Source organism: Microdochium trichocladiopsis (genome assembly GCF_020744255.1).
Source record: "Microdochium trichocladiopsis strain MPI-CAGE-CH-0230 chromosome Unknown B0I36scaffold_10, whole genome shotgun sequence".
Taxonomy (NCBI): Eukaryota; Fungi; Ascomycota; class Sordariomycetes; order Xylariales; family Microdochiaceae; genus Microdochium; species Microdochium trichocladiopsis.
Genome location: NW_025763553.1, coordinates 2,890,314 through 2,913,421, shown reverse-complemented (window position 1 = coordinate 2,913,421; position 23,108 = coordinate 2,890,314). Strand labels below are relative to the sequence as shown.

Genomic DNA, 23,108 nt, shown 5'->3' with positions numbered 1-23,108 from the left:
GTGCGAGGTTGCTTGCGTGCCTCAGAGCAGGAGGAGACGTACCACGCAAGCACAGCCATGCTCTCGGCTGGGATCCTGTCTTGATCCACACGCGCTCAGGATGGGCGGATACATCCCGAGGCGTGTCCAGCCTTCCAGCCATGCACGGTGCATGCCAAGGACATCTGATTGCTCAACTTGCTTTCAGGGGAAGGCATAACGAGGCTGGGAAAAGAGGTCGGTCAGGCAAAGTACAAGTCTCAACAGGGAGAGCTACCACAGTACCGCACCAACAGGCATGATCGTGTACAAGGGTCCAGTCCAGGCATCGCCGGGGAGGCTGCCGGTCTGCGTCCAGGACACAATCAACGACCAATGCAACAGGTAATGGCCTTTGTTGGCTACCACAGCTCGCAAGAGTGACACGCATCACTACCTGATCTGGCCCTTCGTGCATGAGTGACTGATAGTGATGTGCGGCCATCACGCCACAAGAGCCTTGCGTGTCCTCCTGTCGCACCCTGGTCTCAATGCCCTCTTTCATGCACGGCGCACGGCACCGTGGCCCTGCGGCCTCGACCCGCGAGCCACTCGTGAAACAGTGAGGCCTTAACCATTGCTGACGCAAGCACTCATTGCCAGGAAGCCACTGCTGTTGGGTCGTATTTCATTGTATGCTTCTGGTGCAAGCTCCAGGGTTGCAGGACGCGGACACATACTCCGGCGGCGGGATAACACCACACCGGCTAGTGCCTGGACGCACCTTCTTTCTGGCTCATCCAGTGGATGACCAGTCCATGCAGCCGGGTCTGGACTAAGAGCCCCGCGGCGCCAAACGCCAGCACACCAATAGCTAAACGAGAGGCAGCAAGTATGGCTTCGCAGTCCGGGCCTTGAAGCCAGATCCGCCGAGGGTGGAAGCTTTGTAAAGACGTTGAAGGAATGGGTAGTCGCGAATTATCGCGGCACGAAAGTTCAGCCCGATAAGGTCACAGACTTATTGCATGCACACAACGCAAGTGACATTGGAGCCTCGATGTTGATCATGTATTCCGGGCGCTTTATGCATGCGCGCTGTGGACGATGCTCATTTGTTCACTCGGTTGCTCTGAGGCTGACATGCTTCGAGGGAGAATCAGGCTGCTGATTATCATCATCTATCTATTTACGTGAACAGGTGACCGTCCAAAAGGTCCATTGTTGAAGAGGGCTGCGACGCATTCCTGGGCATGCCCTGTATGGCACATCAAGGTCAGTTCTCTCGCCCTCGATAAAACCGAGAACGGACCTAGCCATCTCAATGATTTCAGAGCCGACCCTTTGATCTTGTGTCGAGTCCAGAAGGCCTCCAAGCTCGGAAAAGGGCCCTAGAGCCTACCGTTGCGCAATGTTCACCACTCTGAATGCGGGAGGAAACCACTGCTGGCGTCTTTCATTACCCGGCTTGGCGAATTCGAAAGTTCTTGGGGGTGAGATGGGTTCCGTCTCGCATTCTATCGGTCGTGCGCGGCCCATACTGGACCTAAATTCGCCATAGCCATATGCACGTGGCGATAGCAGAGGCGGAAGCTCAATTGTCGCTAAGTGAGAGTCGTCGGCTGAAGATGAGGTCAGGGAATCGAAGGCAGGGAGAGCATGCGAGTGTTGAAGATGAATGTCTCTTCGGGATGTACTGGAATAGCTATGATCCGACAAGAACTGGTGCCCCGGGCTGGTATGAGCTCTTGTGTTCCCTGCTTGACCGTTGGGCGAACGCCAGGGTCCGGCCGACCCAGCTACTTCCTCGGGCCAATCCATATGGTTGGATCTGTATGAAGTTGTATACATGATCAGTACAGAGATACAAACATTACCAGGCGCAATGGCAGCTGTTATGGTGTCCGTGATCCGGGATGCCTGGACGGGTGGGCAGTGCTCACTTACTGCTCATGGACATCGGTGCTTCGGGGTTCAGCGATTCTGTACCAGCGCTCCTTACAGCCTCTAGCCGTTCGCCCAATCTGTTCCGCGATCTGTTCCCAGGTCTTAGGATCCTTCACGAGTGCAAGGAGCCGCTCATCTTCCTCTGTGGTCCATTTTGGCGGCATTTCGTGCTTGGTTGAACTCGCTTCTCTTACTGCAATAGCCTCAGAGCTGTCAGCTTGGTCAGTCTGCGCGAGGCTGACCTCGAAGTTTGTGTGGGGCTGGATGACAGGGCGATGAGCTTGTGCTGGTGCCGTGGCAGCGCGGAGCGTTGTTTGGTGATGGGATAAGGATAATGTGGTGTCTGGGAATTCACCGCTCACATTCAGGAGTGGCGGCAGTATGGCCTTTAAGCAGTTAGCACGGCCACGTCAATCAGGCCGAGGATTCAACAGCTTGTACTCACTGTCAGCACGCGGAATGCAGAACCAACGAGCCAATACGCGGACAACACTAAATGCTACCAGGGAGGCTTGCATGGGAAACATGCGGTCAAGGATGAGCCTGATAATGGCTGCGCAAGGGTTCAAGCGCCCGGAACGACACAAATGACCCTGGCCTGGTCTCACCATCAGCACCAGTGAATCTAGGAAGGCAAGGCTCGGCGACCAACATGCGCCACGACAGCTGGCAAAGTGTACAGAACCAACTGCGTGTTGTGAAAATGTGACATCCTTCTCATGGGCCAGGCAGTGTCACTTGCACCGCAGCGATCTCCTGGGGCCAGCTACCGGACAATGAGCTGTATATTCTGTGGTTGATTAGAAGCTTACCAGAGTAACCTCCGTGGATGTGACCTCGCCCTGCATCCGCAGACAGAGCAGATGCTTGCGATGAAATGTAGTCCTTCACTGTACCGGCTCTCACTGTCTAATTGGCGTCCTCTTCTGTCTCTGCAGGGGGGCATCATATGCAGAGAGACGCGAGTGGACGGACTGGCGACGTCGATACTTGTCCTCACGAGAGCACGCTCTGCAGCCTTGGCCGTTTGTCGTTGCACATCCCTCACTGAGACGGACAGGGTACCCCGGTATGCCGCATCCCGGCAAACACGGGAACCCTTCCCGGGTCTTGCCCATCACACACGCGCTGCCACTAGGGCGGCCCACAACCGTGCTTGCGCCCGAAGAGTGACTTCAGTGCGACATACCCACAGGCCTAGCCGCCCAGCCTCGCATGACGTCGGCAGCATCTGGACATGCCTTTTCAGCCTCGCGGCCTACAGATGGCGGCCCCGTTCCTGGCGCCGCCCCACCAAGTCACATAGGCCGGATGAGAGAATCACGTCTCCGAGGACAAGGCCCGACCCGCTACCCCATGAGCTGGCACCTCGACCAATCCAGTGGTCAAGACTCAAAGTAGCGCCGACTTGAGCTGGCTGCAGTCAATGGCTCGTCTTCAGTGACACGGGACTTTGGAGGAACTGTAGTGTCCATGCAGCCTTGAGAGCCACACCAGCTCTCTTGCCCCAGCACTGGTGGCTTAGGCATCTTGGTACAATGCAGGAACTTCCTGTAGTTCAATTGGATCGAGCCTCCGGGCCTTCCGAGCAGCGGAAAACCAGAACGAGCACAACTTGGCGCGTAGGTCCTTATCGCGCAGGCATGGACTGCTGTGCGTGTGTTGCATGCTCTAAGCCTGACAGGAAAAACTAATGGAGGCCCAGCAGGTCCGGGGCAAGCGGGTAGGGCCGTGTCTGCCGTCTTGAACCGCAATCAGCGCCCGGACCTGACGTATCAGGCAAGGGGGTGGCTTTCTCATTGATATGAACAGATCCGCGGTCAACTTTGGTGAGCTTTCCAGATCTACTGTGTATGGGCCCATACCAGCTCACCCGGACCACGAGGTCACTGGCCACTGGGAGATATAAGGAACCCTGTGCAGCCACAAAATGACCTGGCATGCAGATGCCTGCTCAACAACAGCCCCCCTACCTTGCTCGTCCTCGGTTAGTGATTGGAGTTGAGCCTCTCATTGTATGCAAGCTCACTTCCCAGCCTCATCCACGCGCGGCTCCATCATGCACCAGTACACACCCATCAGTTTGACGATAGAGATTTGGGGGGACGGGGCTGTTGGGAAAACTTGCCTAATCCAGAGATATTTGTATAACAAATATGTCGTCGAGGTAAGTCACGATTAAACCCTTGCATATGCTCTGGCTGACCTCCTCCGAGTATGACCCTACCGTCGAAGACACTCACATCGTGGTCAGAGGAGGTTGCCGAATTAAGTTTGTCGACGCTTCGGGTTACAATGGACTCATTCGTGACGCCGAAGAAAGCGAGGACGAGCGTAATGCACCGCGAGTGATCATTATTGCGTTCGAGCTTACGAGTTCATCCTCTCTTGAACACGCCAAGGTTCTGCGCGAGAAAATTCCTCGGGGGTAGGGTTTATCCTTGCCGGTACGAAAGTGGACGTGGGCCACGGGAGGGAGGTAGCAGACAACGGAAAGGCAGTAGCACAGTCATTCAAGTGCGGGTACTTTAGAGTGTCAGCACAGAATGACGTCGGCGTCAAGGAGCTTTTCAAGGCGGCGATCAAGCTCGGCTTAGGTTCACAGGCTCCCACATATGACCCTGCTGCTGTCGGCAGCGAGTCTCGGCCGTGATATTGTCCGCTTGGTGTTTAGCTCTCTCGTGCATCCGAAACTGCTTCTCAGGATCTGACCTCGAAACTGGTTGTTAGGACAGCAGGTCGCTTGTAATCGTTAGAGGATCATAGCATAAGTCAACCACTGAATGAGGACCAGCGCCAGTCTTTGTCATGTACATTGTAGAGATATGTCTCAATGGCGGGGTCTGTGAGTGAGCATCCGCGAGACACCGGGCGGGATGTCTTCTGGAGCGCGAAAAAGGGTAGAGTGCTCCTGCATGAGGCAGATACATGCTCTCACCAGCTGCATGCGATCGACATGAGGGCGAGACCATATGCACTCATTCCTCCCGATAGCAAGTACCGTACAGCTCCTGTCGGTCACGGCCAGGGTCGATCCCACGCTTCAGTCTTTCCGGTCTGGCCCTAGACCACGATTGCCCTGGCATATTACAGGATCCACCCAAGTGGGATGATCAGGACGGTTCATGTGCAACAGAGTCCAAACATTTGTTCAACAGTCCGCAGCATGGGTGTGGAAAAGAACGCCCAGGTAAGATCCGCGGGAGTGCTCCGCGTTCCGTCCAGACAAGGCGGCAGGGGAGGGTCATGAGCCAAGCTCCGCTAATCGTTCGCGGCCCTTGCATGAGCCCTGCTCGGGAGCAGGCCCTGTCTTGGTGCCTCTCCACAACGCTGATCCCCGAAGACGCAGTGCCGGCTTCGTGACATGGAGGAGCCAAACCAGAGGGAGTCTTGGCTTAAGGCTTAGCGAGACACGGCAGCCGACAGGACGACTAACCTTTAGATGGCCAGCCAATACCATCCAGGGTGAAGTACTCCGTCCATCCATGTTCTCCTCATACTTGGGGAGGCTGGCCGTCACCTGCCTGCCTTCCCCGTGCCAGAGCTTGATGATAATCGTAGGCCTCTCCCTAGCCATTTGATCAGCCCATGAGCTCTGGGAGAGCCGAGGTGTCCCCGGAGACCGGGGTCTCAGGCTGTGGGTGAGCTACTGCAAGTCGGCCCATATCCGAGACACATGCATCTTGGAATTAGCATGAAAGCTTCCGTCCAGTCACCACACACCCTTCCGAAGCCGATAGGCTTCTCCAAGCAGGCTCGGACGGCCGTGACGAGGGTCTATGCTGAGGGACACGAGTCGCGCCTCAGTGAGCTTGGCGACATGCGTCCATGTGGGACATGGATAGACGGGCCATTCACAATGTCAGGTAGTCAGGTAGTTTGACTGGCTGTTGACGATGATGCTGAAGGCCAGCGCGGGCTACGGTCTTTCCTACTGCAGAAGTGGCGCAAATTCCCTGGCAGCAGCTCGATGCGCATGAGAGTCTTCTTCGCCTCAATCCGACGAGGTGTGCGTTCCCAGATTCGTGGGTTGACCCGCTACATGAGGCAGCCCTGCACACTGAGGCCCCGGCTATCAGAAAGCCATCCTCAGACACTGGCCTGCGCGGCGCTGGTGCGGTGATTGTTCCATGCTGTGCACGCGCGGGTGTTCTTCGCGGATTGGCTTTCTCCGTCGCTGCTCATGTAATCACTTCATAAGCTAATCAGCGAAGACAATTCGGGAATTCGTAGTAATTGACATGCGATAAAAAGGCGCTGGATATCTGCACTACTCTGTGCATAAACACCAACGCACAGCCCCCAGGATGGCCTGGCATATCATGCCGCCCCAACCCATCGGCTTGAGCTTCACCGCGATGTATCCTGGTGGCAGCGACCTGTCATCATCCCATTCAGCTTGCGTCCATTGTTCGTCGCCAGTCAGTTTGTACAATGCTGCGTGCGCTGGTCACATCATGCTCCAACAGTTTGCATTTGGAGCCGGGCTGGGTGCATCGTTCTTGAGGTTCTGGTGGCTGTGTTAGTAAGGGGTCAAGCTTCGTTATGGGATGTTTGTACGGACCTGTATTGTGTCTTGCACAAGTCGTGGCAACCCAAACTGGGGCGATGTTGAGCCTTGACGTGTCGGCTTCGTTCTGAGAGGCAGAGAACCACCGAGTAGCAATGACCTTCTGAATCTGAAGAGACTTGGCGATGTTAGATGACGTGGTTGAATGGCATGGTGGTGACGTACGACTGTTTTAGAGGTATCCAAGCAACCTAGTGATTCAATTTTCTCATTGACCTCGATGGTGATACAAATCTCATCATTAGGCTGTGTCATGCTGATGTTGTGCCGCAGCCGTAAGGCAAGTGATGTGAGGAGCTGTTTCGGAAGGAGGAGAAGAAGGTACATTAACATGCCACATGTTGCGACCCAGTGCGACTAGACGGCGCGAATGGGGAGGCTCTTTATACCCGTCCATGGCAACAGGACATCGAGCAGGACCGTACTCACACTCGATACCAATCCACTGGTGACAATGGTACCATCACAGCTCCTTTCCGATAGCCAATGATGCCGGGACTCTGGTGCAAGGAAGTAGCACGGCCGGCCGTTCGGTGGGTGGTAATCGCACGGGAGACTTCCCCGTGCCCGGTCGCTCTCTGCTCCACCCGACGTTGCAGGGGCTCCGGCGCTCATGCGCCACCTATCCCCACCATAGCACATGCCAACGCAGGCTTCGTGCTTTGCCATTGGCTGCATTGCCCCCCTGACAAGAAGTCGAGTGCTCACCTGCGAGAAAGCCAATCGAGACACCATTGGGGTGGTCAAGCTCAGATTCGCAACTCTGAAAGTTTGCGGCGGCCTGTCCACTTGACTCCACCATGCGGATTGGAAGGCATCCATGCCACCTTGAAATATGTGTCATAATTGAAAAGAGGTATGTTGCATGGCAATGTGCATGTCATGATCAAGCCCAGCGGAGCCGTGCCGGTGCGAGAGAGACGTGAGAGGGCTCAATGCTTCACTCGACGTCATTCTAAGGGCTGTGTGGGCCTGGGGAACTGTACCTGAAGGTCTCAGTGCACATGTCGGGCAGCCTGGCTTACGCACTGTAAGCTACTCTCAGCTGGTGCGCATGGGTGTTGCTCCAATATCGGATGCTGTACTGTAGGACAAGCCTTGGCAAGCCATCACCCAAGTTGATATCGTGTCTGATGGATCTGGGGCGGTCCTCTTCCGCAACATCACACCCAACTTGCTGGACGGAACATATGCGTACGTACGTCACGCCCCAACCGTCCCCCTTCCCAGAAGCCCCACGTTTGTGCCACACTTCTTGAGCTGGTAGTGGCTTCTGTACGACCCAGACCCTTGTCCTTGGGGCCTTTGTCGTTACTCGTTTGCCTTGAAGCCATTCCCGAGTCGCGGCAGCCATTGCGACTCGACTCCGCATTCTGAAGTATGGCAATATGTCCTGCCCGCTGCAGGCCGGCTTGGCTCCTCCGTTCAGACGTGGGTGGTATGCAAGAGGCATCAAACCGGTCAAGCACACATCTGCAGCTGCATGATCCAAAATGCAGGCTAGGGTCGCTGGAATCACACTGTGGCATGTTGTCACACACGTCGCACCTGGTACCGCGTATGTCGCCTGGGACCTGGTTCGGGCCCCTCTCGACATTTTTCTTATAGTTGTCCTTGACGATGATAGTTCGTGACGCTCATTTCGACGACTGCCTGTCTAACGCCCGCAGGCCAGAGCATTCCCCCCGGAAAGAAGGAGTGCATGATGTCGCATCCTTTGCCTTTACCACACATTCGTGCCTTGTCCTCGGCTCATGCCCGTGTGGTAAGCTGGGAGGCAGGAAACGTGAAATAGATTCGATTCCTATCAGCGCTATGGCCATTGGCGTGGGCGCTTGGTTTGTCTGCCTCGCCGTAAGAAGTTGCGAACTAATACTGCTTCTGTGGTCAGAAGCCTATTCGCGAAGGCTATTGGTTGGTCCACGCCACCATGCTTGGTCAGCGACAGCGTGTCAAGTGCCCTCAGCCCCCTGGAGTGATTTTGCTGAGTCAACAGACTGGACCAAAGAGATCCAGCAAATGAGGGACCAGCAGACATCAGCACCTGGAGAACCATACCAAGTGCCAGCTTGGTAGCGTTCTTGCCAGGATGCGAAGTCGCACACCCAGCAAATTTCCATGTTGGAGGAAGAAGCATAGGCCACAGTGATCAGCCACAAAACACCACGTTCGGGATTTGCAGTGGACAAAGACACAGCGGCACTCGTGGCTCATATCGTGGCTGTAGTCGGCACTCAAACGCACAGCCACTTGATCGGCGCCACAATTGCCACAGTAGCATCCACGTGGCAGGCAGCCCCCACCTGAAAGGTGAGGGCTGGAGTTGAACCGAAAAAGTGTGGCACAAGATGTGCCACATTTTACTGTGGCGCTGGTGCGCCCAGGTGACTTGCGTGCCGCAAAGCAGGACGCGATTGTTCATTGCTACGAATACTTCCCCGTACAGTATTGTGCTGCGCGTTCGCAAGCTGCCCGCAAATCGTAACAAGGGAGCCCACACTACCAAGGAAGTTGGATGTTCTATGACACTTGTTCATTCGTTGCGTTTGAAGGTTGCGCAGATTCCGAAGTCACAATGGCCCTGTACTACGTACACGAGGCGAGAATTTGCAACGACCCATGAGGAACGCACCGAGGTGGATTGATGAAAGGAAGTCAAAACAAGATGACATTGATTATTGGACATTAGTGAGAATAAATCCCATGGGTACACACTTCCTCAGAATCCGACGTTGTTGTATCTTGACAAAAGGCTCGTTGTAGACAGGCTGCAGACGACGAATGACCGATGTGGCCAAGCGAGTGGCGCAGCCATAAGCTGCCAAATTGGTTGATCTCAACTTTCCAGTATTGCGCGCCTTCTTGAGTTCGGGATTGTAAGGCGCGACGCGATCATGGCATTTCCGTACTACTCAGAAGAAATCGACGCAGGGAGAGTATGCTGATGCCGCATTGCAAAATGTGTGACCTCAACCGCTGTCTGTCGACTGGCATTCGAGTAGTGTGTGAGCTTGCATTCGGAGGTAATCAACCGTTCTTTGCTGGCAATATGTGTGTTGACGGTCGAATGCGCTTGTTGTTGGCATACTGCCCATGGCTTTAACGACATCTTGTGCACTCGTTTCCGTTCTTTGTCCGACCGGTGTCGTTGCAGTTCCAGCAGTCTGGCTCAGCCATGATGATGGTGATGGTAAGAAGGCAGTTCGTGGGCCGATGGCTTCGTGTGGCCAGCAAAGTGAGAGTTGGGCAGAAGCCCGAGGGGTTCGAATTTAGGCAGACTTTGGAGAGTTTGCCCGACACAAGCGCGGGGCACACAAGCAGCTTAAATAGATCTGTAGTGGCAAACCCCTCAGTGGCTGTGCTTTAGAGACTGCTCAACCCTCTTCCGACCCCACCTCACCGCCAGCCATGCCCGCAGCAACTTTCCCAGACTCGGCCACATCGACTGCCGAAGACGCCTGGAAATTCTTCGAAGAGAATGGAGTGATCGTAGTAGAAGATGCGGAGATCGGAGCGCTTGTGTTTGAGCTCGACCAGATCCAACATATTGCCAATGATGAGGCCGCCTATGAGCAAATTCGTCAAAAAGTACACGCATCAGTGAGTACCACCTGACGAGGATGGATGAAAAACGTGGCATTGATTTCCCTAGGCGATCCTCCACATCTTTTCAGCATACGAGGAGAAGCCCGATCAGTCAGAGACATTTGCGAAACTCAGGGAGCCACACTTCTACTCGTTCACACGCAACCCCACGGACGGTATGATATTTCATGCTGTGAGCAAAGGCTCTTTCTGGAAGATTCGGGTCGCGTCCCACAAAGGCAAACCTGTTGGCTGGGCCGACAGCGCAGGAGTAGTGCACTACCATCGTAGGGATTTCGTAGGGCAGGAAATGGACGTAGTTTTGCCCGACGGCGGAGTGTAAGTGCGCTAATCCTGTCCTACCTTCCTGTCATGATCTAAACACTTCTAGTATCCTATTGAAAACGCGGACGCAGTTTCAGATCCTTGAGGGTTATGCATCAACACACATCTTTAAACACAAAAGAGTCATCTTGGGTACATAGGAAATTAGTCTTGGTCCCACAAGAGGCTCGGCTGCAGATAGGTGTCCTGGAAACTTGGGTCGTTGGACCAGAAAAGGTTGGGTGCGAAGGTGGCTGTTCCTGGGAAGTTAACCTCGGCCCTTTCATGTATCATGCCATAATTACCAGGAGGTACCGGAAACGCAGGTGTGTCAATGATAGGATTCGATGCTGGATCGCCGGAGATTTCGCTTGGCACTGCAGTTTGCCTTTCATGAGAGGATCTTGCTGCCGTGTCTGTATCCCCAGGTTGCCTTTCATGAGAGAACCTTGTTACCGTGTCTGTATCCCCAGGACGGGCCTGCATGACACTCAATGCGATGTCTTCGTTGTTCCTAGACCTGCTGGATGGCCGATGCTCCTCGTCAGGAGGGCTCAGGTCGACTTGTTGGCCGTGCTTCCTCTTCGCTTTGCGAGCCAGTCCATTTTCGTTTTCAGATTGCCGATGACTGCGTTCAACCGTGTCTTCCAAAGGCTGTGCGTGGTTCGCTTTGATGCCCGTGCTGAGCTTCCTTTTGGTTGGCTTAACTACCCTGTCTCCAGCCTGGGGTTGATGCTGCGTCACAACTTCGAGCGCGCCAACTTCCTTGGCAATTTTGAGCACGTCCGCCTTTATCGCCTCGAGAGACCTCTCCACATTTTCTTTCATCTCGTCATTGACGTCTTTGCTGATAAGATAGGCAAGAATATCTGATGGCGCATCAGTCAACATACGATACAGCAATGCTTTAGACGACGTACCAAATCGCGTGGTGATTTGTGATGGTTTATCGAGTTGACTGCAATATCGATCCAGATCGTCACGAGAAATCTCCTCAAGCCCCCCTTTTGTGTGTGCCTTGAATCGTTCAACCACAAGGTCGCTGTTGAGAATAGCCAATGTCGCTGTGGGTATGTAGAGCCCAGCGAAAGCACATTGGGCGATGTTGAGATCAGCGAACTTCTGCTTCCGCTTACGCTGCTCGTCCACATATCGACTTGCCGCGAAAGAACGGCCCGGTCTTTTTCGCTGGGCCTCAGGCATAGTAGCTGTGCAAGACGGAGGGTCAGGCAGGCAGGCAGAAAAGTGCCAGGCGGGCAGAAAGAGAACGGGTGGGCAGAAAGAGAACGGGTGGGCAGAAAGAGGACGGGCGGGCAGAGAAGTGCCAGGCAGGCAGAAAAGTGCCAGGCGGGCAGAAAGAGGACGGGTGGGCAGAAAGAGGACGGGCGGGCAGAAAAGTGCCAGGCGGGCAGAAAGTGGACGGATGGGCAGAAAGAGGACGGGTGGGCAGAAAGAGGACGGGCGGGCAGAAAAGTGCCAGGCGGGCAGAAAGTGGACGGATGGGCAGAGAAGTGCCAGGCAGGCAGAAAGAGGACAGGGGGCAAAGAGGTGGCCCATAATTATGCACGGAGCTATGTGTTATATTGTGTGGATACCGTAATCCTGGCTGCATGCTGGCCTGGTCAACCAGATGTTCGTAGTATCTCCATAAGGCGTGCCTGTTCGTACTGCTGTACGCAAGGGCTCTGAGCTACGGCTTGCAAATTTGATCTTCGTGTCGTATGCTTGTTGGTGCAAGACTAGGGTATAACGAAACACCTCGGTCGCCTGGCCGCATGTGCTGACGACAGGGTTGAAAACGGCCAGTGAGACGGGCCACGAGAAGATGACCCCAACCTCAGGAGCGCCTCAGGTCATTTGAGAGTCAAATGGACCCTCAAGGGTGATCGATGACGACGTGCATCCTGGGCCATCTCCGATAACCAAAGTGCCTAGCTGGAAGCATCGCGGATGTGGCCCCAACGAGTTGCAGGGCTCGGGTTAGTGGCAGCTGTTGGCCGTTTTGACGACCCAAGCTATCCTGCATTGTGCTGAATGCAGGTCCATTCCAACACGCAGCCAATGCTGCAAGTCCAGGTCTGAAGACGAGCGAGGGAGAGTCTGGGCACGTTGATTGACCACTTACAGGAGTCTTCTGTTGCTGGTCGCCCTCCCCAATTGTCTGGCGGTTAATTCGTCCGTAGAGCGTGGTAGCTGCTGATTGCCAGGCTGTAGTATAAATACACAGTCGATATCATCCGTGAACTCGCGAGTTCTAAGGGAGGACAAAATATTCCCGATGTTCATCACGGCTCGAAGTGCCATATTGCTATTGCGATTGCCAACAGCTCCTAGAATACGGTGTCAAATTCTGTGGGAGGTGTTCGAAACGTTGTCAGCCACAGTCAACAGAAGTTTCGTACTTGCTTTGAGAGTTTCTTCTAGGTATGTGAGCCATAGACCCTTTCCAGTTCTAAGTCGTTCGTGCCAAGCTAAGACTTCTCACACAAGTTACAGATTACTACTCCCAGGCTTGGCTAGACTCAGATAAGATCCTTTGTGTACCATACTGAGAACGACCACGACGACAATGGCACGTGAACCCAAAAGGCGATCACAGGATCTTGTAGATGCCGGGCCAGTTCCGAAACCTGATTTGGACCCGCCCATCCATGATATCGACGAAGCACTTGTAACGGTCCGGCGGGCGGATGGAAACACACCCAGCATGTGTGTAATACAAGACTCGTGGGAACTATAAAACTACACTTAGCAATTGCAGCAGGCTCACGGCGAGTACGTAGGTCACGCAGATGGAAGAGATTGGTCCAGATCTTGGGGCGGGCTGTGGTACAGAGCAAAACGAGTGGAGACGGACACATTCTACGTACTAGTCCTGTTTCTTGTACATGCCTGCAATAATGACGAGCATTGAACACTTGTGCACCTGTAGTTGCACATCTTTCGGCATAAACATCAAGATATCCGGCCACGGCCTCGAAGCAACCAATGTCTCCCTCTTCTCCAACCCATCATTCTCCACATGAACGAACCGAACAGTTTTGTCCGTATCTGTGGCGAACATGTTAACGGGAAATACCACGCTGCAGAGAGCGTCTGATGGACACTGTCCGGGCGACCCCCGCTCCAGATAGTACAGGCCGGCTTTGGCATAGACTTTTGGGATGTGGATGGCATCCTTGTTTCGCGCGAAGTACTCCCGCTTGATTTCCTTGATGTTGTGGAGCGCTTGACCCAAGCAGTCGTCGTAGGCTGATCTGAGAGATGGGGGCCATTCGATTTCCGCACCTGGTTGGGGCTGAGCGAACGGCACGCAGCCCAGCTGGCCAGCAGAAATAGATCTGGCCGCGGTTTCGAGGCCCACAAGGCTCGGCACGTTTGACAAGTTGATGAAGTATCCCGCCCACCCTGGCTCGGTTCCGTGCCAATCTTCCATGCTTTCTTCAGGCTCTCCCTCCGCATCTAGGTCGACAGGAAAGGACGATGTTGGAGACTGCGGGGGCGGATGAAATGCATGTAGAGTGTCTAAGTCGTGATTGAAGGTAAGCTGGAAAACGCCTGAGAGTGATGGGCGTCCTGGTGACCCAGAAGCCGTTTCACTTCTGACCATACTAGTCGTTGGGGTCGCGGGCCGACTGTGCTGCTCTTCATGGACCGCTGGACTGGAAGGGTTCAGGTAAACGTCTTGCCAAGAACCCTGGACGGAACTGTGGGCTGAGGACGCGGTGACCTGTGCAGGAGGAGACGTTTCTTGTTGCTGATTGACGACTCCTGCTCCTGGCCGTGGCGCCGTGGGGCCGCCTAACTCCGTGACCTGATGGCCGTCTGTGATCGCTGAAACGCCAGCTGAGGCTTCATTGGCTGCTTCGAAAGTGCTGGGTGTCGCTGGCGGCGTGGCAGGTGTGGCCGCCTCAGAACTGGAAGGAGGTTCTGTGCGTGCCCGCTTGTAGGATTGTCTGGTAGGGTGTCCAATGACACTAACAGCAGACGATGCCGCCATGATGTCATGGTCCATCGCGCTCGATCCGCTATCGGCGACAGAAGACGAAAGCAGCCGAGTCCGCTTCCGATGTTTCTCTCTAGAATCGGCTGGAGTACTCTCGGCTATGCACATACCTGTCTGTAACCCGAGATCCACATTCTGGTTCACGAGTAGGGATAAACCATGTTTCACGATTTTCTCCATCGTCTTCTTATGCCGTCCGACCTCAGACTCTATTCCACTTGATTTCATATCCCGAACGAGACGTTCTAGAGCCGTCGGGTTCTTGGCCCTCAGATTCTTGTAACTAGTTACGCGCGAGTTAAGCGTGAGCTAAACCTGGACTGGGATGTTAAGTGGCTTACAAGTCTGGGGACTTCTTTTTTTCGGGCAAGCAGAGAAGCACTGCGTAATTGGTGTCCAGGTTTTCCACTATCCCAAGAAAACTTTCGCCCTCTCCCCATAGAGACGCGCACTGCTGCTTGACGTCTTCTGGCCGGAAATGAAGTGCCTCGGCGAGAAGCTGCTCTTGAATTTTGCGTCCATCGCGCTTCAACGCTCTTCGATGAAGGTGCCAGATAAGCTTGGCGACGTTCCTGAGTCGACTATTGAGCTTGTCTGTTATGAAAAGATATGTTGAACAGGCACTCTCGTTCTCGTCGGTTTCGTTCTCGCTGGCTTCATTCACATCGGTGTCATTCTCATCAGGGATTATTCCCAACTTGAAGAATTTCTCAGGCTTCTCGCTCCAAACCCTGAGTAACTTCTCGAGTCGTTCTCCCAGTTTGATGTGAGCGGTCCCGCTAGGCTTTCTGGCTGGAGGTGCTCCTCCGTCATTGCCTTGTCGGGAGGCTCCAGTCCCGCAGGTTGCAGATTCTGCCGAGGTCATGGCAATCTCTCCCTGTCGAGACGATCGCGCCCTCGTTTGTTGGTCAGTATCCATTGTTCGGACTTCCGAAGGTGGTATTGGCAGTTCGGAAGACGTCACTTGGGACCGCCGTGTCACAGGTGACACCAGACCTGATGCTGCAATCTGGTCGGCTCCTAGGCCCTGATGCCTGGGCTGTCCAGTAGGTTTCGGCGACTGGCACCTCTGCACAGGTCTTCGCGCTACAGGTGGCTGGTCGATATTATGGGACGTCGGCTGGGGCAGCCGAGCCGGAGGCGGTGCTGCGGCCTGTCCACGCCCGATGCCCGCATGACTGGGCTGTTCTGAGCGGTTTGGTGACTGGCACCTCTGCATAGGTTCTTGCACTCTGTGGGGCAAGCTTCCGTCAGGGTGGAAAGGTGCTCGCGATGACTGCGGTAAAAGTCGGACAATGGCTGCACGTAGTCCTGGATCCTGACGCACTCGAGCTTCGAAACATTGGACCTGTACGCGATGAGTATCCCTGAGCGCGTTATTGTGAGAAGTGATCACTAACCTTCACGAGAATACTCGTCCAATCCCCATCTCCAAGGAGTGCCGCAACGACATGCCACCGACAGTCCTCGGACGAACCACACGTGTGAGTGGTGTCTACATCCATATCTAGAACTGCCTGTGAGTCTGCGTTGAGGGTGCTCTTGCGTTGTCGGTGCGGAGACTGGCCCAGCCTGTTGGTGGAAACGACGAGCAAGGAGACGGGGCGAGACAGTGGGCTGATCTAGCCACCGCGACCCGCGGGCCCCTGCTGGATCCAGCCCATACAGGTGTGGTGAGACATTGCTCCACTTACGCCAAACTGCGCTTTCCCCTTTTTGGACGTCAACCACCTTGGCCAAGGTGGTTGACGTCCAAAAAGGGGAAAGCGCAGTTTGGTCAGGCAGTTGGCTTCAACAACGTATTGTCAGTGCCCCAAGTACAATTTCAATGGCTTCCACATGCGCGTGGCGTGTTCGCTCACCAAAGCAGGCCACAGCTATGCCGACCTTTGACCATGTCCATCGCGACAGGCTAGCATGGAGCGCTAGGATTTTCAGGTGTATCGTATCTAGTACTTGAACTATGTAGTCCTGCCCATTGCTCGTCACATGCAGGGAAAGAGGAACATGTCGCTCGCTGAGAGTCATATTGAAACTACCTCCACTACCTGGTCCTCCGCTAATGACATGAACATTGGCGTAATCTCAATTCACACATATGGACTCTGACGCGGCCTCGTGATCATCCACTCCCAAGCTGGTTTCGGGACTGGTCGGCAATCCGCTGTTTTTATTAGTCGAGTCTGCTCTAGGCCATGGATGCTGATGCAACTTACGACAGACTTCATCGCCCCTACGAGACAGTTAGCAACAGAGAAGCTGGTTTGAGATGAACGTACTGACCTCCACTCGGCGCAAGTAACATTGGGCTGGCACTTCTTATGCGTGCGTTCGTAGACGTGGCACCAGCGCTGCACGGGAAACCGGAAGTGGCCGCAATGATATTGGATCTGTTATTAGTTAGCTTCTGATGATCTTGGTAACACCGGGACAGGTATAGGCACCTGGATATAATTGCACATGTTGACTGGGATGAGAACACTGTCGCAAGAGTTGTTGTGGGTTGTTGTGAGATGCTGCGAGATGCTGCGAGATGCTGCAAGATGAGATTCCAGAGCGACGCCCGGACGCGCACCCTGTATTCTTGTACCACCATGGGGTCGGGAGACAACGGAGCGGGTTCATGCACACCCAGCTGAACCTGCAGTCCTCTCGGGGCGAGACAGCGTCCGGACACACGCTGTCCAGGAGATGTCGGAGGTCGATAGCTGATTTGGAGCGAGCTGGATCAATGCTTGTGTCGACGCTGATACTGGGGAACATCCGATGTCCGATGCGGGTCAGACCTGCACCCCTCTTTTCCCGCAGGGGTCGTGGAGTGGAGTGGAGTACCAGCCTTCACTGCTTCTTCGAGCCGACCGAGAAGGGTAAGGGGCACATTGGATGGAGCTCGGCGCCATCACCACGGGCATCCGCAGAGATGAGTGAGCGCAAATGACGTGATTCCAGAGGGGCTTTTGTAGAGGCTTCCATTAGGCGAATGATGTGCGGTCCTCAGAGAATGCTCGTGCGATATGTCTCAGCCCATTCGCCGGTCACATATGCGATATCGACTAAGACGAACAGACAAGCCCGATCCGACCAGACAGGACGGCATCCTGCAAGCGTGGCGAGAGACTGATGTGAGCTTCTCTCGAGACATCCAGGGGTGCTCACACGCGATTAGCCAGCGAAGTGTTCAGCCAAACGCGGCGACTGTGGATATCGTTATCGGGATAAGGACATCCTCACGGCATGGTCCACTGCAGGCTTCACACCAAGGGACCTCCACAGCCTCTCCTGCCTCCATGAGCTCGAGTCGGGAGTAGGAGCACGCGTCTCGTCTTTGCGTCTTGTTGGCTGGCGCACGAGTCACTACGGCTACCCTGCGGCTGGCTGCTCTAGTCATCCCGACATACAGTGGATCCGGTGCAAGAGTCATTTCCTGCTTGTTCCGGGATCTGCTGCGGTGTTGGAGGAGGCACGCTCTTGTGCCAGTTCGGCATGTGGATGGGCAACTGTGCACTGCGTGCTCTGTTGATGGCGTGGGCCGTGCAAGCCACCCAGATAGCGGCCTGGCTCCCTGCACGCGAAGGTTCGGTGCTCGCCGGCAGCGCGGCCCCTGGTGTTCCGTGGTGCCACCCCCAACACCAAGCTGGCCTCCGCGGCCTGCCAAAAGCCAAGACCGCGCGTCGTGGGTCCTTTCAATGAGACATGGCTATGCTCAGTCTGATAGAGGCTGGCCCGTCCCGTTCCGGGACCACTAACAGGACGGGGGACTTCAGCAGTAAGCCCCGGGACATGAGTGCACCAGCTGCGGAAGTCGAGACGGCTGGTGTCAATCCTGACTGCCGTGGTCGATCGCTGATGACCAGGGTCTAATGCCAGCTGCGTCTGCAGGCACTTAAATGGCCTTGTCCTGCGCGTGTAACCACCTCGGCATGCAGCGATCATCTGGTAGAGGTCCTGCCAGCTTCACCTTTTTCTCGGTACCTTCACTCCTCGCAGCAGAGCCCTTCCTGCAAAGCACTATCATGGCGAAATCAGCCCTGAGGCCCAACCAAAAGCGGATCTGCATCATAGGCAGCCCTTTAGCGGGTAAGACCCAACTCGCGAAGCGATTCAGCGGGCAAGACTTCGACAAAACGGTGCGTTGCAACAAGACTTCCGAAGAACAGTCATTAATATCGGTCTAGTACACACCAACCCGGAAGAAGACGCCAACACTGCTACCCAACAACATCGAGCTCCTCGAGTTCCCGGGTTTGACTGGTGATACCACGATCAAAACTACCTTGGAAGAAATGGCCCATTCCCAAACAGTGGTCATCATAGTCTACGACCCGACGTATCCGCCCTCGCTCCGCCTTCATACGAATATCTTGAAGACCCTGCCACACAAGAACGTCATGATTGTCGGTACCCGATCTGGCGAGTCTGAAGAGCCGGATCGAAGGAGTACGGACACGCGCGCTGAAGCCGAAGAAACCTCACGTAAATACGAGGTTTCGCATTTCCCGACCTCGCTCATGACTGGGTCAGGTTTCGCTCAGGTCAGAGCCGAAGCATTTCGATTGCTGGGAGTCAACTACACAGACGCCTCATCGGGGTCAGAGAAGGACACATCGGACGGGAATGAGATCTCACACAAAGGAGTGCAGACGGATTGTCAGCCTACTGAACCAGCCACTGCGGATTCGCTGATGAAGGACACACGGCTGGAAGGCCTGTGCGACGAGGAGGCCAGAGACATGCCTAGTGTGAAGATGGTCCCGGTTCGTTGCTGTTGTTGTTCTGTGGCACTCCTCTGTAGGGAGATCGGGGACGTCTGCATGGCGTGGATCGGCAGAGGTCAAGCTTGGCTGGCGTCCCTCTTCAGGCGCAGTCGTTCGCGCGCCCACAGAAATGGCGCGCAAAGGCCCAAGTCCACGAACAGGCTGCTCGAGGAAAAGCATGCCAGTGTCTCCTACGGTGGGACAGCAGATGCCGAATCAGTTACACCTTGGACACCTATGTAAATAGAGCACCGAATTTCATCGCCTTGAGAATGGGATCCTGTGGCGCTGCGAGCATGGCTGCAAGCATAACAAGTGAGCCTGTGGATCGCCCGTCAATGCTCGGACATGTGTGTGCTTCTGGCTCGTGCGGGTCTGACCCATGTCGGCAGATGGCCCTCTGTTCTGGGGCATCCTCCAAGCGTGACTCTGCCAGTCCTGCACAGCCCGACGTGAGGTGCGAAGTTTACTTTTCGGCCCTGCAGCAAAGTCAACACGTTGTGGGTCCGATCCAACCAGGGCGGAGCTGGGGTAGCCTGCTGGCTGCCTGCATGGCTAGCCAGGGGCAACCATGTCCGCCAGACGTGGGTGATGGTGTGCAGGGCTGCAGGTTGAGCTAAGACGGCCAATCGGATGGCTGGACTCGTCGTGCCAGGGGTTGCCGCCGAGTCCAACCATTGGTGACCAACATTGACGGGGAGTGCTGGACAGCGCATGTCTCGATGTTCGCACAGCGCTCCGTCTTTGTCCATCAGCGGCCCCGTCGTCGTCATGCTTCCGTATGCTGGGTCTAGGATCATGGCCGATGGCGCAGCTGCACTTGCTGTTTAGAGAAATGAGACATTTGATTATTGCACTCATGCAACACGCTCGGATGAGCCGCCCAGGCGGCGGCTGCCCAATATCGCCCGGCCGCCTCATATTTTGCGAGCTCAGCCCTCGACCAATCGCCAATCTTGAATGCTCCTGGCTAGCCACGCAAAGGTCTCGGCTCCCGATGCTTTCACCTGCACTGAAGAAGGACGACGTGTGCGGTAAGTTGACTACCAGCCTGTCCTGAGGAATCGCCATGGAGGTCGTCACTCCAGCAGACTTTCCTATCCACTCGCAACGCCGACGGCCCAGACAGGTATGCCATCCCGACAATCCACCAGAGATTTCAATGAAGCGGCTTCAGCTAACAGCAAACACAGGCAAAACCATGTGACGCCTGTCGTAAAGCAAAGACTCGATGCATCAAGAGCCCTGAGGGCTCTGGCACCACGCCCTGTATCCATTGTAGTCTTAGGGGCACTGCTTGCACATACCGCCATGGTCCTCCAGCACGTTCCTCTACTGCCGCGAGAGAAGACAGCCCACTGCTTGCCAATGAGCCTCAGACCTCTCGAAGTGTCAACGGCGACAGCTCCGTGCCAACACTGAACTGGCCAAGGCAAGAGAGGGCAGTCGAGCCCTCGCAACCCTCCTTCCCACGAAATGCCAGTGCTCCGTCGACAGCATCCAGAACGATGCATGCGCCGGCGGCTCTCACGGCTTCTGGTCCGCCCCAGTTAGGATCCATCGCCAGCGGCTTCTCTGAACTGCATGGGCTTAGCAGCGACATGGAGCCTATACTCATGGTAAGCCCTCCCAAAGACTAGATTCATACGGAGTACTCGGACTAGTCTCACACTAAGCCAGCGACACCGACCATATGACCCGAACTCGCATGAGTACCACCTAGGCACACATGGCATCAAACGAGTGCTCCACCGGTATCAAGCGCAGGATTACCCCCTGACCTTCCACATGGTGGCGGACACCAAAGCCATCGATCACGAAGAACTGGAATCGGAGGTCGAGGCCATCGAAGCACTCGTCCAGCCGTGGGGACCAAAACTACTGGAGCTGTTCTGGCGACACGTTCAGCCCTCGTATCCAATCATCTCCAAAGATGGTCTCATGCAAGCCTACGAGCACAGAGATGCTCCATGCCCTTTACTTGGTGCCATTTACCTAGTGGCGACCCGCTGGTGGCAGTACGACCCTGATTTATCCGTCTGCCCGATGCCAGACGTGACAAGCCTCCGCAAACATGTCTATCGTTCCATACACTGCTCTTACCACTCGCCAAAGCTTTCATCCATCCAAGCAATGCTGCTCGTCCTGCAGTGTCAGCCGGAGGATCCTCTGAACCCTGATCACACCTTTGCCTGGGGCCTGACCTGCCAGGCACTCGCAATCGGCCAGTGCCTTGGGCTGCACCTGGACGCGTCAGATTGGAGCATTCCCCAAGCAGAACGCAATGTCAGGAAACGACTGGCCTGGGCACTTTACATGCAGGACAGGTGGACAGCTGTTGCCTATGGACGCCCGGTCCATATCCACGACGATGACTGGGCTGTCACCGATCTGACAGACGGCGACTTTGCAGACTGTGATCTCAGCGAAGCACGGGAGCCTGAGGAAGAGCGGTGGTCTATGACCATGACTGGCAAACACCATTTTCTCCTCATGGTTCGACTGTCGCAGATTCTCTCTGATGTCTTAGCGCAGTTTTACACGGTCAAGAAAAGCTCTGAGCAGGATACAGCCGTGCTTTTCCAGGGAGCTGGTCCAATATTTGAAGCCCTTGATCTCTGGTCCGCGTCGGTGCCTGAGAGTCTCGGTATGCACATCAAATACCAGCGACGGTTGTGTTTCCACGGTAATACTCTCTTCACTTTCACAATGGTCTTTCGCGTACCAAAACTGACGTCACCAGGCTATCTTCACTTCTCGTACTATGGTGTTGCCATGACGCTTTTGAGGAGACTCATCAGATCAACTGCCTTGGGACCGCCTTGCGCAGATCACGCCATCCTTGCCAACGTACGGCAGCAGGCACTGGAAACAGCACAAGGCGCAATAAGATTCGTTTCAGAGCTTCGGCCTGACCACCTAGAGGCCTTCTGGTATTACAGTATGTCTATCACTTCAGTGGCGCTGTCGCGGTACTTGACTGATGTTCGATGCAGCGACACCATATTTATTCTCCCTCCTCGGCTCGTTCATTACCCTCTTGTTGGTCACGTCGCTTTCATCACAGGAGCGGGACTTCTGGCAAGAAACGCTAGACTCATATATTTGGAAGTTACGAACAATGAATAAGAGCAGTGAACCGATGCAGTACGCGGCGAATCGGCTGGAGGGCGCCATCCTTCGCGGCCTCGAGCATGCTCTTGCTGTCAACATCGTCGAACCCGTCGATGATACAGTCAGTCCACAGATGGCGAACTACAACAGAGAGGTAATGAAGTACCTGAACGTCAGACACTGGGATCTCTTCATGGCAGGCGGCGGTTCTTACGACCTGTCTGAGGCACCGGGTGGTGTACACCAACAAGTGAGCTATGGTCAAGGTCCACCAATGATGTAAGGGGATGAAACACCAGAGCATCTTCGATACCACCGTTCATAAGGTCATAAAGTTCTATTGAGAGCGATTTATTGCAGAAAGTGAGATGTCTAGGTCGACAGAGCCATAGTCGACGAAAATTCCAATCCGCTGCAAGCATTCAGAGACATTACCTTGCGCGCTCTCGACTTGTGCAACAATCTCCACCGGAGTCTTGTACAGCCTAGACAAGGCCAAAGGCACCAGCATCACAGCTGTTGATATCCAGCTTCACTACAGCATCCGTGTGATGATGTAGCTGCGCGAGTTGTCTCGGAAAGCCACTGAAAGTGCTTTCAATGCTCGACAGCTTGACCTGTTCTTGAGGGGCCAGGCAGGACGTCCTGCGTCGAGGTGCTCGCGGCCATACATCGGCACATGGGCAGCGCTGTCTGCAGTGTTGCGCGGCGACGCCCGCTCGTTCCGCACTGCCAGCTGCAGCTCCCCACTGACCAACATTTCCCGGACGGGCAGAAATGGGTCTCCTCATTCTCGAGCACACCCGACTACTAGGCTTGATTTCGTGCGCTTATCGCGATCGGAATAGCTGCG

At 55.0% G+C, this 23,108-nt stretch overlaps 9 protein-coding genes across 9 annotated transcripts; 4 read left to right on the top strand and 5 right to left on the bottom strand.

Moving 5' to 3' along the window:
- Positions 1 to 1,010: 1,010 nt before the first annotated feature.
- On the bottom strand, positions 1,011 to 2,231 carry B0I36DRAFT_335008 (uncharacterized protein). Its single transcript, XM_046155406.1, has 2 exons — positions 1,903 to 2,231; positions 1,011 to 1,786 (listed from the first exon to the last, which is right to left on the bottom strand). The coding sequence occupies exons 1-2, from the start codon at positions 2,064 to 2,066 to the stop codon at positions 1,354 to 1,356; spliced, it is 597 nt and encodes a 198-aa protein (XP_046007845.1). The 5' UTR covers positions 2,067 to 2,231; the 3' UTR covers positions 1,011 to 1,353.
- Positions 2,232 to 3,545: 1,314 nt separating this feature from the next.
- Positions 3,546 to 4,752, top strand: B0I36DRAFT_335002 (uncharacterized protein; the record flags this gene model as incomplete). Its single annotated transcript, XM_046155405.1, has 3 exons — positions 3,546 to 3,555; positions 3,927 to 4,069; positions 4,119 to 4,752. The coding sequence occupies 3 exons, from the start codon at positions 3,546 to 3,548 to the stop codon at positions 4,332 to 4,334; spliced, it is 369 nt and encodes a 122-aa protein (XP_046007844.1). The 3' UTR covers positions 4,335 to 4,752.
- A 1,604-nt stretch (positions 4,753 to 6,356) lies between these two features.
- B0I36DRAFT_334995 (uncharacterized protein) lies at positions 6,357 to 6,961 on the bottom strand (the record flags this gene model as incomplete). Its single annotated transcript, XM_046155404.1, has 3 exons — positions 6,638 to 6,961; positions 6,467 to 6,581; positions 6,357 to 6,412 (listed from the first exon to the last, which is right to left on the bottom strand). Coding segments are annotated over exons 1-3 (339 nt in total), but the record flags the coding sequence as incomplete, so codon positions are not given.
- A 2,686-nt stretch (positions 6,962 to 9,647) lies between these two features.
- Positions 9,648 to 10,400, top strand: B0I36DRAFT_354260 (uncharacterized protein; the record flags this gene model as incomplete). Its single annotated transcript, XM_046157289.1, has 3 exons — positions 9,648 to 9,662; positions 9,803 to 10,072; positions 10,125 to 10,400. 3 exons carry the CDS (start codon positions 9,648 to 9,650, stop codon positions 10,398 to 10,400), a joined length of 561 nt encoding a protein of 186 aa, XP_046007842.1.
- A 146-nt stretch (positions 10,401 to 10,546) lies between these two features.
- Positions 10,547 to 11,938, bottom strand: B0I36DRAFT_354259 (uncharacterized protein; the record flags this gene model as incomplete). The annotated part of the gene is made up of 1 exon (XM_046157288.1): positions 10,547 to 11,938. The coding sequence occupies one exon, from the start codon at positions 11,936 to 11,938 to the stop codon at positions 10,547 to 10,549; it is 1,392 nt and encodes a 463-aa protein (XP_046007841.1).
- Positions 11,939 to 13,080: 1,142 nt separating this feature from the next.
- On the bottom strand, positions 13,081 to 16,029 carry B0I36DRAFT_34294 (uncharacterized protein). The gene is made up of 3 exons (XM_046156117.1): positions 15,788 to 16,029; positions 14,729 to 15,735; positions 13,081 to 14,670 (listed from the first exon to the last, which is right to left on the bottom strand). Exons 1-3 carry the CDS (start codon positions 15,890 to 15,892, stop codon positions 13,251 to 13,253), a joined length of 2,532 nt encoding a protein of 843 aa, XP_046007840.1. The 5' UTR covers positions 15,893 to 16,029; the 3' UTR covers positions 13,081 to 13,250.
- A 188-nt stretch (positions 16,030 to 16,217) lies between these two features.
- On the bottom strand, positions 16,218 to 16,854 carry B0I36DRAFT_334981 (uncharacterized protein). Its single transcript, XM_046155403.1, has 4 exons — positions 16,832 to 16,854; positions 16,671 to 16,777; positions 16,604 to 16,620; positions 16,218 to 16,551 (listed from the first exon to the last, which is right to left on the bottom strand). The coding sequence occupies exons 1-4, from the start codon at positions 16,847 to 16,849 to the stop codon at positions 16,478 to 16,480; spliced, it is 216 nt and encodes a 71-aa protein (XP_046007839.1). The 5' UTR covers positions 16,850 to 16,854; the 3' UTR covers positions 16,218 to 16,477.
- A 1,097-nt stretch (positions 16,855 to 17,951) lies between these two features.
- B0I36DRAFT_334977 (uncharacterized protein) lies at positions 17,952 to 19,533 on the top strand. Its single transcript, XM_046155402.1, has 2 exons — positions 17,952 to 18,514; positions 18,563 to 19,533. The coding sequence occupies exons 1-2, from the start codon at positions 18,275 to 18,277 to the stop codon at positions 19,382 to 19,384; spliced, it is 1,062 nt and encodes a 353-aa protein (XP_046007838.1). The 5' UTR covers positions 17,952 to 18,274; the 3' UTR covers positions 19,385 to 19,533.
- A 677-nt stretch (positions 19,534 to 20,210) lies between these two features.
- Positions 20,211 to 22,538, top strand: B0I36DRAFT_251753 (fungal-specific transcription factor domain-containing protein; the record flags this gene model as incomplete). The annotated part of the gene is made up of 5 exons (XM_046150637.1): positions 20,211 to 20,270; positions 20,335 to 20,760; positions 20,822 to 21,827; positions 21,885 to 22,082; positions 22,138 to 22,538. The coding sequence occupies 5 exons, from the start codon at positions 20,211 to 20,213 to the stop codon at positions 22,536 to 22,538; spliced, it is 2,091 nt and encodes a 696-aa protein (XP_046007837.1).
- Positions 22,539 to 23,108: the final 570 nt, after the last annotated feature.